This window comes from Telmatherina bonti, assembly GCF_933228915.1.
Source record: "Telmatherina bonti genome assembly, chromosome: 15".
NCBI lineage: Eukaryota > Metazoa > Chordata > Actinopteri > Atheriniformes > Telmatherinidae > Telmatherina > Telmatherina bonti.
The window spans coordinates 22,878,073-22,898,353 of NC_136613.1; the positions used below are offsets into that span (position 1 = coordinate 22,878,073).

Consider the following 20,281-nt stretch of genomic DNA (forward strand, 5'->3'; position numbering starts at 1 on the left):
TTACCAGCATGTTTCAAGCCAACAAGCTAAGCTGTTCAGTCAGTGATAATTATTGTAAAATATCTGAAGTCTATATGGGTAATGATTCTTTAATGATTAGGAGGAAGACTTTACCTTTAGTTAAATTAAAAAAAAAAAAAAAATAATAATAATTTTATTTTTGGCCTCAAATAGATAGCTTTGAACCTTGTCTGGTTGAATCTTTTGTGATCATGCAAGTTTGAGGAAAATTCAGCTGTTTTGCAGGATAACTTCTACTTTGTTTTTTATGTTTTGGTCAGACGCATACTCAAACTTCTTTTGGAAGCATGATACAGGTCAGAAATATCAGAATGCTTTATAGCAGTAGTGGATTTTAGACATTTAATGAAAGTTTTGTGTGAAAGTATGCAAACATTGGCAGCAGCTGTTGCATCCAATCTGAATGGGTTGAGAAACTGAGACCAGGGTACAGTTGTGTACTGAGAGCCACTTCTTGTCTTTTGGATTCTATTTTTATTTTGCTACCAAGGAGGAAACAAAATGAAGGAAACATCTTTCAAAAGGTTCAGATGATTAAGGAGAAAATTGTAATTTAATTTTTAGATTTAGTTGCCTTGCATCATGTATCACCATTGATGTTCATCTGATTTTATTTTCCTTTTAAATAAATGGTGAAGTAGCTGTTCCCCTGTCACTGTGCCAGGCATTTCCTTTCCCATATGAGGCAGTGTTTGTTGTTGGGAAGATACAGTGCTAATGCTGATTAGTTGCTGGCCAGTTAGGTTATGCTGCATCAGCTTTGTTTTTTTTTTTTTTTTCTTTAGTTCTTCCTTCCCTCTGGAGGTATTGTACACGGGTAGTACATTGTCGATAATGAGGGAAGAGATGTCAGGTAATCATTATTGAGTGAAGTCATTGGTTAGGGTCAGTATGTTGGTCAGTTAGTGCACTTTTCACCGTAATTTAATGGCATTGTGTTTTCGCTTTACTGTATCTGTCTTTGTGCTTTAATGCCTCCCAATTGGAGTCTTGTGTTTTCTTCTCTTTACCTGATTGTCTGCATGGAAGGAAAAGGAAAGTTGTGGACAGCGTGTCTGGGCTCTGCCAGACGAATCCTTGTCCAAACTTATCTGCTTACGAAGCACAATCACACACATCCACACACACACACAACACACCAAGACATCTGCCAATGCAATTTCTAATGGAAAGACTGGCACACAGCTCTGTGTTTGAAAGCACAGATTTTGCAGGTCTTTATTGTTCCTTTGTGTGTGCATGATGGGGTTGAATGTGTTCACTGGATTTTTTCATTGTTAGGCTTATCATCTTTAAATCAGTTGCCTCCAGAAACCACTTCCCTTGACCATGTTTGTGAGTGGTTTTGCAAATATTAAGTCTTAAAAGAGACCAGATCCTAATGTGCAGTCGACTGTGTGTGTGTGTGTGTATATATATATATATATATATATATATATATATATATATATATATATAGATATATAGATATAGATATATAGATATATAGATATAGATATATATAGATATATATATACATACATACATATACTACTAATTTAGCCACATTGGCGCTATCTTTAGCAATGTTTCAGACCCTTCTGTGAGTTTATTTAAAGACAAAACATATGTACATAATATAAGTACAGATGTTTACTTGTTTGTACAAGTAGCTAATCATTTAATTGTGTGGCAACAACTCAATGCATTTAGCCATGTAGACATGGTCAGGACACCTTCCTGAAGTTTAATCTGAGCTCCAGTGTGAGGAAGACAAGGAGGGTTTGTTGGTCCCAGATGGGCTGGGACCCTTGGGATGTGGAAGAATGGGATATTCTTATCATGGATGTATAGCTGAAAAATTTGCAGCAAATGCGTGACACCATGTCATTATGGAGCAAAGTCTCTGAGGAATGTTATCAACACCTTGTTGAATCTCTGTTGTGAATAATTGAAGCAGTTCTGAGGGCAGAACAGGTCCAACCCAGTACTATCATTGGGTATCTAAAACAAAACTGGCTGGCGAGAGTATTTTGCTATAGTGTGTATTTTCCTGAGATTTAAACCTGAACTTCTTGAAATGGTCAGAAGGGAATGGGAAAATAATTTAATATGGAGTGAGGATGATGAATGTGCACACATTAATTTGCAGAAACCCTTTTATTTATTTATTTATTTCTAAAAAAATAGCAATTAATGGGACATTTGTGTGTTTAGAGCTTATTTTACTGTTAGGCTTGAACTATCATCACAAGTCACTGACATAAACTTCGTTGTGCCCTCTGAATGCTCCGTACAACAAGTCATCACTAGAGATGGGCAAGCATTGAATAAGCATGTAGAGCTCTCTATTTATACTCGTCAATACAAGATAAAGATAAATTCATGTTGACGCATGGGGATCAAAACCCTCAGTATGTTTTAATAGACTTCTGGCTCAGTCATTAGGACTGAGTGCCGAGTCCATTGTTCATCAAAGCCCTGAATCCATATTAAGCTGTTGATTGACCTCATACAGCATTAACATGCCTATAGGATACACTGGAATTGTATAATTACACAACATAAAACAAATAAGCAGCTGGGCTTCAAATATACTTGGTTTTTAACTCCTTCTTTAGTGTCGGAAACCAGCTCTGTCATCAGGATAGTTGTGTTTTGCTTGTTTCCAGGGGACTACACTATGAGGCACATTAGAAATTTAGATGCAAGTTGCTGATTTATTGGGTGCAAGTCTATGTAATGGCATAAAGATCTATGCAGAGTGTAAAGATCCAGGTGATTTTGGACTTTCTTTGAATATTTTCATGATCTTGCATGGTGTCAAACTGGCCCAGACACCACCCCGCAACAGTAACCTGCACACTGCAGCTTTTGAATTTCTGTGTACATGCAAAAGTTGAGCTTTAAACTAACAAAAAAAAATAAACAATTGATCCGGCCATTTATAATACACATATACTTTAAAACCTTTTTGGCATGACAATAATAAAATGTAGAATAACGTCTATTACTCAGTATTGCTGTGAATGTAAACGTCCTTGTTAGATCCAGATTGGTATGATATTGCCTTATTACTGGTTTAAGCAACGCTTACCTTTTCTGAAAAGCTACCTTGCGGACTTTGTAAAAAAATTTATTTCCCTTCATTAACAGGAATTGTTGTATTGGTTGGTTCTGACCCCCGACAGTTTGTTCATTTATGCGCTCTCAAATGAGGCTTTACATGCACAAGCTGCAGCTTGTGGATTTTAGATATTTAATTCTTGCCAATAGCGTTGGATCATCTCTGCAAGTCAACAACAGATGGTTGTAATGTTCTAAGAAATATAATAATTCATCAGCATAGACTTTGCAGAAGAGAGCAGGCAAGTAAACAGTTTCATTTTCTACAGAAAAGGCTTTGCAAATGTTTTAATGGCATGGAAATTCATTCAGCATCTTTCTTTGTTTAACTTCAAGGATGCACAAAAAATACTTTTTGTTAGTGAGAGGGAGTGAGAATAAACACTGCTTTTTTACAAGGAAACCTCACAAGGCAACTTTAAGATAATGGGAGTTTGGCAACTTCCACTGAATGGATGTCATTTTCTTGTCTCCCCCCAACTTCCAAGCTTAGAAACATACTTTATAATGTATACTGCCTGTGCTGCAGTTCCATTTTCTTGTCAAAGCTAAAACCACTCCTCTGATGAGATTTGGCTCTTATACAATGGATTGTGCTTGTTTTGGTGAAGAAATCTGAAATATTGCTACGGGTTTGAGAAAGGACGTTCTAAGGAGCATAGAAGAGACCGTTGTGGTTCATCATTAATACAAGTTTTAGCATTCCAATGAAGAAAGCACCAGGACCAAGTTAGAGTGGACTTTAAATGTCACATCATTTTTTTTTTTTTTAATTTAAAAACTTCTTCAGCATCTTACTTTGTTCCACCTTAACGGTGCACTTCTTTACCCCCACCCAAAAAAAAAATACAACTAGAAATAGATTTTGATCACTCTCCAGCCACGGTCCAAGATAGTGACATTTGTAAATGGCAGAAGTTACGTGATCTTGTTGGGTATGTCCTGCAAAGATTCAGCAGGCAAGCGCTGGTGCAGCATGAGCAGAGTGGCAGCTAATGCAACACCCAGCTTGCTTACAATGTTTGTGTCTTCTGCTTGGGGTTGCTTGTGCATCTATATTTTTCTAATTCATCTGTGTCATGGATTTCTGAATTTCCTTATTTTTTAACTACCACAAAAATATTAAAAAGCTAATTGGGCTCAAAATACTTTTTTTTAAATAAAGGGGCACAAGGTAAAAAAAAATAGTTTGGCTAAAAATATTTTATATATAAGAAAAAAAAACTGGAATGTAATTGATTACATAATTTTGCCCAAAATTCATGATTAATGATTAAAAATGGATTTATTCAAAACTTTTATATTTAAAGGTTTTTTTTTTTTTTTATATGAACAAAAATACCTAAAGGTTTGTTTAAAAATACTTATACATAAAATCTGATAGGCTGCTTTTAACAGTAATGTTGTGTTTACAAACCAGCAGGTAAAATATCATGACTCCCAATTGAAATAATGTAATAAAATAAAACTTTTCATGACAAAGAAGAATAAAAACATTTTGGGATTTTTTACAAGTGATCGGGATGAATTTCAAAGTTCTCTGTAAAGCTGCCTTTTTTTTTCTAATTGGGATCAATTTCAGGGGGTAGATTTCAGCCGTGAGGTGTTTGCATGCTGGAACAGACAAAAAGACAGTTTTCAGTCTCAAAGAAGTAAATATAGATTTGTGGAAATATTCAGTAAATGTGTTGCTCAGCATTTTCTCTTATAATTCATACCTGTAAACCCCATCTCTCCTGCCCCCCCACACTCCCCACCAGGGCAAAGTGGGAAAAAAAAAAAACAGTGTTAATGCATGATGTGGTAAATTTAAACATGAATTGATACGTTAAGCAGTAATAATAATGCACTAATCTGCAATATTTTGAGGAAGTGCTTACAGTCAAAGGTTTTTAACTTGTTTCATGTTTTTGCCTGCATTCGACATTAATATATGACCATAAGCCATGATGCATCAGCGAATGGCAGCGTTGTGCGCGTTCCATTTTCAGTCCAGGTGCCTGCACAGTTAAACATCTCCTTACCATGACTGCAGCTGGGAAGAAAAATAGTTTCTGGATTTGTCCCCAGTTGCTTTAAAAAATGTTATAAGGGTGAATACTCACTAAATATAGTGACAGAAACACTGAGATAGCAGCACAGGTGCATGTGCTGTCAAAAATTCAGTGTACCGCTCCAAATTTACATGCACAAACTTGCAGTATTTCAAGCCCTGGAAACTCTTTTGGGAGTACGTTCAGTAAACACTTTTTCTTTTCTTTTTGTTTGAAGGTGTTTCAAGCAATTACTGTCTAACAGGATGGAAATCTCTAAATATGCTTTTAACTTTGTCATCTGTCTGTTGCCATGTATGCTTGGTAACAGTGAATGACCCTGAATATTTAGGTTTTCCAGTCTGTCCCCGTTCATTGCTTAGTAGTCACAGCCAAGCGCTGCTACAGCAACAACATCCCAGTGAAAACCTTTTTTTTTTTTTTTTTTTTTTTTTTTTTTTTTTTGGTCAGTATTGCAGGGATTGTTTTATGTTCGCAACAGGGAAGAAAAAGGAATGATTTGTAAAGAAGCCGAGATTGTGGTGAGATATGTGGTCTGTGATATTGCATGTAATACTTCAAAGTACGGTTTGAATGTATTCTCCTTGTTTTAAAGCACAGTTATGATTACACTGGGAACCCGCGATAACAACCACAGCTTTTCTCCCACTTGAGTAGTTAAGCTGAGGCTTGTGGGAGTGTTTGTTTCTTTACCTCCTGCTTAACTTCTCAGAAATTTTTACATATTCTCCTCACAAGCTGCTGTGTGCATATGTTTAAGTGTCAGAAACATTTTCTGTTTGTTTGTATTTGTGTGTGTGTGTGTGTGTTGGGCTGGGGGTATGAATCCAAATGAAATATTTTATGGACCAGTGGACCTATTAATTGTCCCCCAGGTGTTATCTTTGCTGACGCCTAATCTTTTAGAGACAACCTGCTGGGCTTGGTTCTTCTCTTCACATCCACTCGTCCTCCTTTGGCTTTATTTACCCCCCCCCCCCCCCCCCCCCCCCCCCCCCCCCCCCCCCTCTTCCTCAAGGTGACCTCATTGCGTTTCATGCAGCGTCCTCAAATTTCAAGACTTTTCTTTCGTGTTCCCATTTAAAGCGAGTCATGGTTGCAGTTTCATCTCTGAGCACAGTGTGTGTGTGTTTGTGATGATTCTGAGCCTTTACTACAGATTACTGATTCTAAAGATGATCAGAGATTAACAATTTACTGAATCTTCAGCATGTCTACGAGTGTCATCAAGACATGTGCAATGTGCCCCTATGATGTGTTTATTTTTTGCATGCAGTGGTTTTCAGTGTTTTTTTTTTTTTGTCTCTGAATGAATAGTAGATTTCAGCTCTTTTCATATCAAACAATTATGCTCTAACAAGTGAATGACACACATGGATGCACAGTTTCACAGAATAAGCAGGCTGTGACATTGCCAGATTGTTTTGCTCAGAGCTCAGCATAGGCAAATATTGAATTTCAGTGTCCTGCTTGGCCAGTGATAAAAAAAAAAAGGAAAAATTTGCAAAGCTTGTGATAAAACATAAAAAAAGAAAAAAAAAAAGAACTATTATCTTGTTTGTGATGATTTGCTGTGGATTGCACATAGTAACATGTAAGCTCCCTTAGTGTGTGGAGATAAACATGAGTTCTAAAATAAATGGGATTAACTTTTGATAGTTAATAAAACCAAAATGCAGATCATCAGTTGACTGAGAAGTGTTTAATGGTGAGGTATGATGAAGTGAAAAGCCTGTTTCTCTGCAAGAGAAGCAACTTGCCGGATGGTGGAGTTTGACCTTCTTTCACCTAAAAGTATCCTGATGAGTTAAGATTATTTTTTTTTAAGTGTCTTCATAAGGCTGATCCTGAATAAACACGTTGCCTTTGTAATAGTTCAAAGAGCCATCAACAACCTGTCGCGCAGAGATGGTGGAATGAAAATCCAAAATCCTCTGCAACATTTTCCTGTTAGTATTCGTTCTAGTTGTGCTCCCAGGTGTGTTCCAGTCACAGATTTATGACTGCACCTAATTTACTTAATTTGGGAGTGTATAATCCCAAACCCCCAAATCTGGGAGCTAGCTCTATCCTTTGGGGTTACATAAGTGTCCCACACAGAGCCGGCATCTCCTGAGTACTTCCAAAACTTTGAAAAAGATGGAATGACTTGCTGTCAGTCCAGAACATCAACCCTTGAATGCCTGTGGGATCACTCTGGGTTTGTTCATCAGTGTTAACTATCAGATCTCCAAGTCTGATGGTTAACATTATTTTAGTACAAAGGTAATATGAAGCTAATGTTTACACTGCTGTGGCTCATCGCTAATATAAATGCTAACATTAACCTTTCTTGGGGATTAACCTCTTCTGATTTGTTGTAAAGAGAACAAAGTCAGACATGGTGGCTCCTCAAGTTTTATACCACAAACATTGCGGTTTGATTATCTTTTATTTGTCCCATTTTTTTAAAAGAAGTTTTTAATACCTCACAGTTCCAGCTGTGCTGCAGCAGCAGATGTGTAGCCGGTGCTGCTATTGTTTTGAAGGAGTGTGGACACATCTGTGTTGGTGTGTTGGTTCCATCTGAGGAAATGACAGACAAAAAATGTAAAATATAAGATATTGTTCTCAAATTGAGAGTATGAGGAGGGATTGCTAGGTTGTTGGGGCTGTGTATGAATGCTATCCATGTCACCGACAGTCTAACATGTAAATGGCCAATATGTGCTGTGTTTTTTTTTCCTGACTACTTTAGGAGACTAGAATCATTCAATCCACCAAAAAACTCAAAACTCGAGTGAATCTCAACAGTAGAATATTACAGGGGAGTTTGGCACATTTTTGGGGGATGTTACTGAACTTTACTTGTATACTTGGTGTATACAAGTTATACCTTGTTAGAGAGGTGATCAGGCTTTCCAGGGATGTAGAAACAGCAGTTGGTATAATCAAAGGAGAGAAATTATTAACCAAACATAAATTTCCTAACTCTTTGTGTTACGTTTTTTTTTTTTTTTCTTGAAATGTTTGTGTAAATGTTTGTGGTGTGGGAGTTAAGCCAGATTCTTAATGTCTGCCATTGTGTCGCATATTGCAGTTAAGAGTTGTATGATTTTTCTTTTTTTAATAGTTCATAGTGCTTACTGTTTACTAGACTTTTGGATCATTTCTTCAAATACTGCTTTTTTTTGTTTCTTTTTGTATTTATTTATTTATTTTATATGTAATCATGTTGAATTACTGCATTTCTTGGACTATGCTTGACAATATGCCACTACACACTGTTGCAGTCATATTTAGTGGGTCGTTGGAAAGCTTTGGTAATGGCAAGTTGATGATGGGAGACCTGCAGCTGCAGTTTTTATTCTGCTTGGTGAATTGGGTGGGGGGGTTAAGAAGATTTTCCAGATTAGTGGCATTAAGACTTGTCTACTAAATTTGTGCAGCAAATCCATTAGATTAGACTGTCTGTTATTCGGCGCTCCTTTTTAAATTTGGCTTAAAATGTAAATGCTCCAACAATGATGCTGTGGCATTTGATTTGAAAATGAAACTATAAAAAAAACTTGGTAAATGTTTTCTGAAAAGCAGGTACCTACAGCACCAGTGAGGTACCTCACAAGAAACACTGAGTGGCAGAAAACTGTTTTTGTTGCTGAAAACGGCATACAGAGATGGTGTCATGGAAATTGTGCTGGTTTGCCACTTTGTCAGACAGCACAAAACGATATGGAAAAGTGACGTTTGTGTAACTGTTTATATGCAAATAAAGACGGTTTTAACAGTTACTTAAGTCAACTGAAAGCATCCATGTCTGTCTCGATCGAACAACTGTGTAACAGTTGTGACAGCCGGAGGTGTGAGGCACTCCTTTCATTCTGTTTTTTTGTTTTTGTTCAGGGACATTATCTCCTGAGGAGGAGAGTAACTTTGGACTGAAAGCTAGAAAAAGCTTTATGACACTGAAAGTAATGAGTAAAAAGGAAAGGTGTATTCTCCTTGTTTACTTCACTAGAGTTGTTGGCATTACTATTACTGTACTCTATCATCGGTGAAGTCTAAAATCTTTTACTTGCAGTTTGTAAGCATGAGTGCGTTCTTTGAAATACTGAAAACATTTATCTGTGGAATTCTCTTCCTCAAAGTAATCTGCATGGAAAGCGGCCTGCAGATTATGCAGTGAGCCTGGAGATGTTGGAGATTTTCCAGGAAGCTGCAGAAGCAACCCAATATGCTAATTGTCATACATCTCCTGGCCCCTCAGCCAGTATCTCTGTGGTACGTACATCTTCACCAAGAAATTACTCATTCTTTTCTTTAACTTCGTGGCATTGCAGATATATTCTAACAGTGTTCTTTTGTCTTTTCTCAGTTGAACGAGTTTGTGAGAAAGGATCAAACTGCAGTGTTTTTGTCCAGCAAGCTGTCAACATCAGAGCAGCATCAGCTGGCTAAACTGGGAGTACTGCTGGGAGGGAGAGTGGCCGACACCTTCTCTGGCTCAGGTAAGTGTTAGTGTGACTCCGACACCATTCTGTCTCAGGGGGCTGTGCTTCTTCAATGAAGCCGACAAAGAGAATAATGCCTGCATATTATTGCTTTTCAAGGTTATTATTAACTAATTAAGGTTTTTACTTATAACTGAAAAAACCCCTGATTTGTCCTTTTATAAAATATTTGTTTTTTAATGGTAAATTTCAGGCATAGCAGCCTGATGCTTTATGTAGTCTTGAAGTGTACTCATCCGTTAGTTCTGTTTGTTGTGAGGATTATTTCCTCCACCTTAGAGATGGGATTTTTTTATTTTTTTATCTCCAATGATATTTTTCCACACAGCCATGCTTTATAGACTTTACTATATAACACAGATCCATTTGTACGGTAAAAGCCAGCCATTGGAGCTTGAGTATTATCACTCATGAAGTTTCAACAGTAGCACGCCAGTGCTTTTAGAGGTGTATACATCACAGTGATACAGCAGCTCCTTCATTCTTGAATAGTAATGGCTGGAAGAACACCAGAGAGCCAAAGTAATTGAAATCATTCCTCATAAAATGTTTGGAGCTACAGTCAGAGTGATAAATACACACTAATGAAAAGCAGAAGTGCTCCCCACCGCTCTGCCTTCCCTGGCCAGAGGGGTCAATGTTCATGCGTTCACAAAATGTTTTTTTTTTCTTTCTTTTCTTTTAATATTTTGAGCTGAAGCTTACCAATCCACCAAAATCCACGGTCAATACACAGTGTAAGAAGGTTTTTACCCTGGAGATATAATTATGTTCATTCTGCACTTGTCAGCTGTGCTCAATTGTTGAATGAAGAGGCAATAAGCTTTGTTTAAAATTTAATTAACCCATAATTACGTGCACCCGCCTTTAATAGTATAAGCTGCTGCTTGGTCTTTTGCCAGGAGCTGTTTGACAAGCTTACAGTGAGTTTACCTGGTCAACCACTCAAAGTGAGGCATGTTGGCAAATTAGCCTTGTCATAAATGCTCTATATTGGGGTGGATAAAACAGGAAAACTATGAGCTTCCTTGGAGATGGACAGTGTTTGTAAACCATAATCAGCTGTTCCAAAACGTGATTTTAAGTATGAGATGTGTTCTACGTGTTGATTGTGCTCCCCTTTTCAGACAATTTCTTCCTAAAATCCTTCATATTATTGCTCTTTGTACGTTAAAGGAATGACAAAAATAATGCAAGTGTTTGTCAGCATTCCTTCATCTGAGAGCTCAGCTTTAAGTGGGTCTTTGAAGCTCCTCTCCCATCTATCAGTTTATATGATTTTGTTTTTTATTCTTTTCTACCTTGATACTAATGTCAACAATAATATGCAGTCCCAAGTTTCAGACTGTTCTGTGAGAACTCTGCTTCTGTACTTGAGATGGATCTCTGCATGGATTTCTCTGACTGTGCAGGTGCTTTGATCTAAAAGCTGTTGTATAAATCACTTGTTATGTATTCAATGCATTTACTTTGCAGTCTTAACCTGACTTGAAAAAGAAGTAATTTGATGTTGAAAATTTCAGCTATTGAAGTTATGCTGTGAACTAAGCATTATCTTGCCAGGGTCTGGGAGGATTAAAAAAAAAAAAAAAAAAAAAAAAAAAAGGTAGCAGTTATTTGTGTATGTCTAGCACAACTCCCCGATGTGCACACCTTTCCAATTTGGCTTTGTGCATGTTTGCTTTACCCCCCCTCCAGTGAACCATGTCGTGGTGCCAGAAGGACAAATACCCACCACCTACTCCACCCTCCTGGGTCTTCTTGCTGGCTGCTGGGTTGTCAAATACAGCTGTAAGTACGGAGCGAGCTGTCAGCTGGAACAACCTCCCCTGTTGATGCTGTTTTTGAATGCAATGTCTATGTTTCTGCTAGAACCCGAGGAACTTCCTCTGTATGTTCTGACATCAGTTTTTGTTTATTGTTTAGCAATCTCAGTTAGGTCATGCAAATCAAATTTATGCAAAGTTAATTTAGTTCTGATGCATTCTGCCCTTTATTATTATTATTATTATTATTATTATTATTATTATTATTATTGTTAATAATAATAATAATAATAATAATTATTACTATTGTTTATTATTATTATTATTATTATTATTATTAATAATGATGGTGATGATTATAATAATAATAATGATAGTAGTAGTAATAATAATAATAGTAATAATGACAATAATAATAATGATATTAAAATAATAATAATACCTTAATGTTAAGTGTTGTATTAAACATTGTTGGACAGCCTGAATTAGTCACCTTTATAATGTGGTATAACTAACCAGTTTTCCAATGATGCTAATCCAACAGTAACTAATATATTTAAAGTGGATAAATTATCAACCAAACACAGATTTTCATACTTTTTGTGCCGAGTTAAATTAAATCGCATTGCACAACAACTGGATTGTGCAGCACTACCCGTTAAGAAATTTGGTGTATTTTGCACTCTTTGCTGTCTCCTGTGGAACAATTGGTCTGCAACTTGAAATGAGTTAACCTGAAACTATATTAAAAAGAGTTTTCTTTGATATTTAATTTTTTTTTTTTACCTAACATGCATTTGCATGAATTGTTTACTGGTTACATTGACTGGCATTTAAAATGTTTGCAGTTCAAAGGCTTCTGTGTTTAGCTCTTATCAGTGTCCTACTAGTCTGGGAAAACTTTCATTCAAACTGTATTTCCTCTCTGCAAGCTTTCAGGTAAAGTCAGACCCCTTCTGCTTTTATAGGGACTTCTAAGCATTGAGTGTTTCATTTCATGCAGAACACACAACACCATGGGAAACATTCAAAGAACAATTTGCAACAGGCAATTTTCAGATCAGTTGTTTGTGTCTGCTGCTGCTGTGTGTGTGTGTGTGTGTGTGTGCGCGTGTGTGTGCGCACTCACCAGCTTGCACGCCTCACTCTTGGATTGGGTGGGTGGATGACTTGGGGATAGAATCTGGGAATCAATGCTCCACAAGGCTTCAATATCACTAGTGATGAAATGATGGCTTAGTCTCTATTGCCTTTTTCTTTTCGACGAGATGAAAACTGATTTGCTATTCTCAGCCAGTCTCGCTGCCATCCTTGAACAAAGTCAACAGGCAGACATTCTGAGGAAGTCGGCTTCAGGAAAAGTAAAAAGACACTAGCTGTCAGAGTTTTCCAGCACCTTGGTGTGCCCTTCGCTGCCGTGTTTGTCAGTTGCATCACTTCACAGTGTGTGCATACATGTGAGTTGTATGCAACGCCAAAACTGCCTCAGCCTGCCAGTATGCCGTTCTGCTTTGGATGTGTGTGGTTGTGTCACTGTAAGATTCAGTGCCTTTGGACCGCATTCAGCCCCTCCTCTTCCTCTTTCCTCCACGCTAGTTGAGCACTTGACATAGCTCTTCTGCCTCATGACAATCACTTTTGCATCCCATCTTTTTCTGTACTTGTGTTGTGTTGTGTGTGTGTGTGTGTGTGTGTGTGTGTGTGTGTGTGTGTGTGTGTGTGTGTGTGTGTGTGTGTGTGTGTGTGTGTGTGTGTGTGTGTGTGTGTGTGTGTGTGAGTGTGTGTGTGTGTGTGTGTGTGTGTGAGAGTGAGAGTGAGAGTGAGAGTGAGAGTGAGAGTGAGAGTGAGTGTGAGTGTGAGAGTGAGTGAGTGAGTGCACATGAGCAGCTGAATTTTCACTGCCTCCTGCCACTGCATGCCATTGCTGTCATCTCAGTCGAGCCCCGGATCACTACTTTTACCAGAATTATGTTCTGTTGCTTTTTTTTTTTTTTTTTTTTTAACTTTCTTTAAAAACCAAAAAGCTTCTTCATTGTTTGATCCAGCCTGAAAGGGTTGGCTTCCTTTCCGGATAAATACCTGAACGAAGCTTTTCTTTCAGACCAGCGAAAGACGTTTAAAATCCTTTATGCCCATTTTGAAGCACCTTAGGTAACATAGTTATTTTCTGAAATGAGGTGAGAAAAGCAAAGCTGTAGTCATGCTGTTTATGAGTAACAGTGTAAAAAAAATTGTCAGTCCAGTGACCACCTGTACGTCTCTTTATTATATCAGACCTGAATAGAAGCCAAACATGTACATGTGAAAGGTACAAGGCTGTCCAAGATTTAGCTGATGCTCAAATCAAGGTTTTTTCCAGATAATTCACCTTTTAGAGGTTCACTTTATAAGAGCCGGTTTAATAGTTTCTACAGTATCCAATGTTCAAATGAAGTCTCTTTAACAGGACATGACTGCAGATCCTTAGCAAAGCCACAGTTGTGAGATTAGCATTGATCTTCTCTTTTTCAATCGTAGGATGAAGACAATTAAATAAAATAAGAATTAATTTATTTCTTCTTGAAATAATATCCCTTTTCCCTTAATGTTTTTTTTTTCTCCTGTAATTGTGTGGAATATTTGAGGCTGCTACTTCTATTGGGAATTCACACACTTATGTGTTTAATCATAGCTTTTAAGTGAAGTGTTGGAAACAGGATCTCGCACCAGTGGGACACATGAGCCTGCCAGAGAGACATGGCTGAAGAAATTTCACCCAAATCTACCTGCTGTGGCTGTGGTCAGACTGTAGGCAAAGATTAGATCTGCTTTGTCAATCTGATTTTAGTCCAGTGTGAACACACTGCTACCTGTAAGTAGACACGTTGAATTTATGTTCATACAACAACAACTTATTTCCATTGCAGGGTTGGGACTGTTTTGGGTATTACACAGTTTAACTCAGCTCTGGTTCATTATCTCATGATATTTTATACAATTAATACTCTGTTCATTAAAGAAAGTGTCCAGTAATTATTTCAGGATAAACCCAAGTTTAGTTTATAAAATGTATCCCTAAAGTTAACTTTTGATTTTCTTTAGGCCTACATGTATGTAGGGTCTCGTTCTGCAGACTTTCACCATCGATATATTTAAAAATACTGATTTGTGCTGGCAGCCTAAAGATACATTTCACATTTGCTTTTGCTAACGTATATAAATTAATATAGCTATGAGAAAAGAGTTATTGTATTCCTCTGTAGTCCTACTATCAGTCTGAAGGTTGAGCTAGTATTCTTCAACAGAAGAATTGGTTCAAGTTGGTCTGATGGTGAATAAAGGAGTTTTGTTCATCCTGCCACTCAGTTGTTCACTGACTCATGAAGGCAGAGGTTAGAAATATTTTTCAGCTTTTGTAGTCAAGATTGATTAGTAAATATGCAAATGATTAGTAAATATGCAAATGAGTCATCAGCACTAAGTGCCATGTCCGAAGTATTTAACTACAGTGTCAGTTTTTTGTTTTTTTAAAAATTTTTTATTTGGTTCAAGTTTGTCAGGATCCCCCCAAAAAAAGGCTATAAAGATGGGGTGGTAAAGAAATGCAATCACATGACAATACCATGAACTGGATATTATGAATACATTTTTTTGCTCTTGTCATCATCCTCTTGCAGCTGAAAGGAGCTGTGTGGAAGACAAAAGTGCAGCTGGGTGGCTCTGGATCTGTCTGCTCCTTGAATGTATATGCCATACAAATGTTTCCATGGATACGTGATCATCAATAGCACTGCTCCCTCCTGATTGATCGGCTTAGAATTATACTAATCTATAGAAATGGATAATGAGACAACTCGACATGAATCTAAACGCCAAAAAAAAAACAACATAAAAAAAAAACTTGTTAACATTTTAATAAAAGGATTTTTACCTAAGAACAAATGTCTCAAACACACACTGGGCTTCTCGTGCTTCACACACTGCTGTCATGTTGTTTCTTGTGGAAAACAAGAAGCTTCTTGCATGTGTCTGCTAGTTGTCGAATCCTGAAAATATCAATAACTGAATGTTTTTAGCATTTCAGGTCCTTCAACAGATTATTGGTGGATTATCTAACTATCATGACTATTTGTTTGATAACAATTATGGTTCTCTAGGATAGCGCTTTTGCCTTTACCACTTTGACAAAGGAAGTAAAGGCAATCTACTAAAAAATGATGGTAATCAGCCATCTTTTTAATTTGTTAATGCAACTAGCTGAAAACTAGGCACATAAAGGAATTAGTCTTATTAGTTGTCAACAAATGGTTGTATATGTAATGTCAGAGATAATTATTAAAATGATTATACTTATATTTGGCATGTATGCATGTATGTTGTCATAACACTTGCTGAGAACAGCAGTAGTTTGATGTGTGACGTGTTGAGAAACACATTTTTTTATTGGAGTCACTGAGAGGTCATTAAAATGTGCTTCTTATTCCTCATTTGCCTTTAAAAAAGTGTGTGTATGTGTGTGTGTGGATGTGTGGATGGGGTGCGGGAGTGGGGTAGTTTTCTTAAGGGTTTCAAACAAAAGCTTCAACTCAAAAATCAACGCAGTTCGAGTTCAACTCTACAACTTCAAGAGACAAATGATGCTCAAATTCTGTTTAATACTTAGAGCGGGGGAGGGGGGCGAGGTGGAGAGGGTTACATCATTAACTCCATCATGCGGTGGGCATCTTCCTCTGTCAACAACTGCAGCTTTGCCAGTTTCTAAAATTTTCCAACTCACGATAAAACTGACAGCTCTGTCATCCTTGTTACCCCTTTATAAGTCATCCTGATTTGCAGTGGCTTTAATTTTCTTTGTTCGTTTCTCTCTGACGACAGGGGTGGAAGCTTGTCTGCAGGCGGGGAAATGGCTGCCTGAAGCTGAGCATGAGGCGGGAGAAGGTCCTCAGCGCAGTCGCATCAACAAATGCAGCTTGGTAAGGGAGCACACAAAGAAGAGAAACGGCGGAGATTGTTGATTGTTGTCTTAAGAAAGATGTTGTTCCTCCAGGCAGCGCTACGTGTTTGGTGTGTTGAAATATTTTCTTAAATGAGTCACAGTTGCTTTTTCTTTGTGGCTCTAATCAATAGCAGATGAATGCATTTTAACTATCTGAAATTCAGAATGTTTACCTTCGTAAATCTCTGTGCTGCCACCTGCTTTAAAAGAAGATAACAGTCAGAAACACAACAGCTCTAACCAAAGTAATCCTTAGATGGTTTGAAAAAGGACATGAATACCTCGTAGTGGCAAAGCCAGAGTGATGTCCTCAGTTTACAAAAGCAGCTGGGGCAGGTCTTAAAGTGCTACCTGCTCACTGGAAGTTGACAACCTGACTGAAAGAGAAAACTGACGCTTTTCAAGCTGTCTGCAGTCTACCGACATTTGATATGTTTGACATCACTGATGATGAGCTGATTATTTTCTATTTTAAATGGAAATAAACTAAACAGAATATTAAGAAGAAGCAGAAATGTCTATTAGGTTTTGTAAATGAACATAATATAATTACATGTTTGCTCCCTGCAGCGTGGTATTTCCCCTCTGCTGGCTTCAACGTGTCCCCTCCTTCCTTACATACAAGAAATGTTCATTCTTGAAAATAATAATCTCAAACATAATCATAAACATAGGGAACACACTCACACAAGCACAAATAAAATCCAGTCAAAGTATAATTGCATAACCTTCATACTATAAATTAATGAGAGCTCGTTTTTATCCCTCAGTAGCTGAGTTTATCAATGCTCTGAATAGACCAGTCTCCAGTGGCCTAGTTCACTGCCTTCTTAAACAACAATGCCAAATGTTTCACAGTTTGTGTTGAGAACAAGGCTTATGCAGTTATTTCATCCTCAGGAAATATTCCAATTAAAAAGTATCAACACCTACTTGGTGTTTTCTGATGATTTCATGTTTAAAAACAAAGTATGCACAGTTAATCATCAACAAAAAGGGTGACGTGAATAATTCTGACACCATCATCACTAATATGACCAAAACCTCATATCGCGATATAGCTCCTTTTATATCCCAATAACGATATACATAATGATATAAAACTGTTTGTATAGTGTTGTGTAAGTCTTCAGTTATGTGTCAGATGTGCTCTGCAACAGCAGCAGGGATCTCCTTCCATCTGCGGGAACGGTGGCTGTTTGGCGTTTCAGTTGCAGCGTTTGCGTCTGGAGTTCATTATGAACGCTTTTGCCTCCATTTGATGCTGCTTTAGCGGCTTTTACTCGCTGACTCTATTCTTTATTCTGTATTCTTTTTCCTGATTCTTGCGCAGGTGATAAATTGAGTTAGTTCAAATCAAATCAGGCTTTATTTGTACAGCACTTTTCATAGAAAAGCATAACAAAATGCTTAACAACATAAAAATAAAAAACTGTTTCACAATTAAAAAAAACACGCGTTACCCATGCAAGCACACAACCCAACCCTTCCACAGTTGTGTCGGAGTCCGTTGTTGGGACTGTGAGCTAGTATGTTGTCGGTTCCACGTTGGTCTTTTTATGTCCAAACTGCATCCATGAGACAGAAATTTCCCCTCCTTCAGTTTGGGTTGGCTGGTCATCTTTTAGTGAATTATCCTGCTCTGAAACACGTCTGCTACCGTCTTCCTCTATGTTTGTTTTTATATTGCAGCGTGCACGCTGTAAAGTGCATCTTGACATAAAATACTGCAGTAAAGCACCTTATCGAGGTGTAAACAATAGAGCCTCATATGAAATGATAGACATTTTCTACCGTCCAAACGATATATGTCATCATATCGCCCTGCCCTATGTGAATGTTGTTTTTCTCTGCTAATTTTAATGGAAAAGAGATACATTTGGAAAAAAAAGAAGTAAAAAAAAAAAAAAAAAAAAAAAAAGACACCAAAGTCCCCAGTATTGCATGAATACGTGTCTTATTTTTTTAATTTTTTTTTTTTTTTACTGTAGCTTCCTCCGCTCTTCGATGGCTGTTTCTTCTTCCTCCTCGGCTCCTTTAAGTCACCTACCAAGGAAGAGATCTCCAAGTTGCTGCGTGAGGGGGGAGGCCAACTCCTGAGCCGGCAACCCAAGCCAGACAGCGACGTGACTCAGACTCTGAATGCAGCAGCGTACCACGCCCAGCCGGGATCTGACCAGGCTCTCTGTACCCAGTACATCATTTATGACCCTCAAGGTCCTTATAAGCCCGCAGTGGTACGACGAGGCAAGGTATGGTCTGCTCCCTCCACCTGGCTCATTGACTGCATCGTAGCTTTCTGCCTCCTCCCTGTAGCAGACCCTCCAACAATGAAATGATCTTCGAAACTTCTGCTACTACACTAAATAATGATTTTTGCTCCAATATTTCACTTTACTTAAACAAGGCTGGAATACATTTTTTATTTTTAACTTGATGGAAGGGTTAAATACTAAAACAAATTAGGTGTTTTGAAAATGGAAATAATTATGTTTTAAGAGTAAAATATATATTTTGTTTTAAAGTGTTTAAAAATGCAGCGCTGCAAGGGTGTCACTAGAAATTGTAGAATAATTACATTAAAAAGAAAACAGTCTGCTGCAGACTGCTCTGCAAGGTTTGCTAAATAGCTTTTGCAATTTATTTGATACGTAGACCTTTATTCTTCTGAACAAATGACCTAAATTGATTTAATATAGTGTGTTTTGTGATGAGAAATTTTGGTATTCATTACTTTCAGGCAAATAATGAGACCTGTCAGGTTGTCAAATTGTTGAAAAAGAACTTGTTTGATGGTACCCCAAGCTAACAGTGTTTACAGACACAGGTTTAATGCAAACAAAACTGCTCAAAATCATCATAATAAAAATTTTAAAAATGAATTTAAATGTGTGGAAAATGGATTTTAATCAAAAGTAAACCGACCAGTTTCTGTGTTTCCATTTGAGATGAACCGAAACGATTCAACAATCTGTAATCCAGAGCACATAACCAATGCAATGAAGTACAACTGCTGCCTGATTTATATTCAGCTAAGTAATTTGCATAAATCTTTACACTACTGTCATAGTTTGTTGTGTCATGCCAGGTGAAAGAAGACCGTTCACTTTGCCACTTCACCAGGTAAGGTTTAGCGTAGCTGCAGGCTAAATAAGGCAGCACAGGTGCGCCTCACATCAGTAATGTCTGTTTCTTCCTGGGGGGGTGAATACAGGTCAGGTGTTGTATAATTGCGCCACCATTGTGGTGTTGATCAAATATTTACTTGCCTGAAAACCTTTTCAAGCAGGTATCCAGGCGTTATCTTGATGAAATGGCTTGAACCACTTGAACTGATTAGATGTGAAGTAGCAGCAGTCTATCCTGCAAGACCTCCCACCCCGTCTCCGGGGATGAGCTGCGCTGCCTTATAACAGTCAACTCAACAAACTTATGTTTGTCATGTGCAACTCATTTTGAGCATTTTCATCTATTGACAAAATTTAAGCTCATTGGATGTTGCCGTTTTTTCATCTTGCGGGTCACACGGGAATCAATCTGTCGCGTGTTTCAGTTTCTAACGAGTGGAATTACTCTCCATATTATGCACGGGTTTACCAGAAGGAGGCAATTATCTAATTGAAAATGTCTATTTAATACAAAAGCTAACAGTGGCTCCCAGAAAAAAAAAAGATTGATGGAAAGTCAATATTAAGTGTAGAACAGGAAAACAAAGCAATTAATTGTTCCATCACAGCGCCAGCTCTTGCTGTGAAGAAAAGGCAAAACTTTTACAGGTATGTGTGCTTTAAGAGGTCCTCCACTGGCCATCTCCCAAGATGCCATTTTCAACAGGATTAGTCAGGGATGCAGCTAATTGCTATTGATTGC

At 37.7% G+C, this 20,281-nt stretch overlaps 1 protein-coding gene across 1 annotated transcript in view; it reads left to right on the forward strand.

The window, feature by feature from the left end:
- bard1 (BRCA1 associated RING domain 1) overlaps positions 1 to 19,207 on the forward strand; it is a 27,917-nt gene extending 8,710 nt beyond the window's left edge. Inside the window, exons 7-11 of the mRNA XM_079253866.1 lie at positions 9,308 to 9,440; positions 9,535 to 9,667; positions 11,369 to 11,461; positions 16,291 to 16,388; positions 18,403 to 19,207. Coding sequence (XP_079109992.1) covers positions 9,308 to 9,440; positions 9,535 to 9,667; positions 11,369 to 11,461; positions 16,291 to 16,388; positions 18,403 to 18,750 — 805 coding nt within the window. The 3' untranslated portion in view covers positions 18,751 to 19,207. The remainder of the gene's footprint in view (positions 1 to 9,307; positions 9,441 to 9,534; positions 9,668 to 11,368; positions 11,462 to 16,290; positions 16,389 to 18,402) is intronic.
- The last annotated feature ends 1,074 nt before the right edge of the window (positions 19,208 to 20,281 follow it).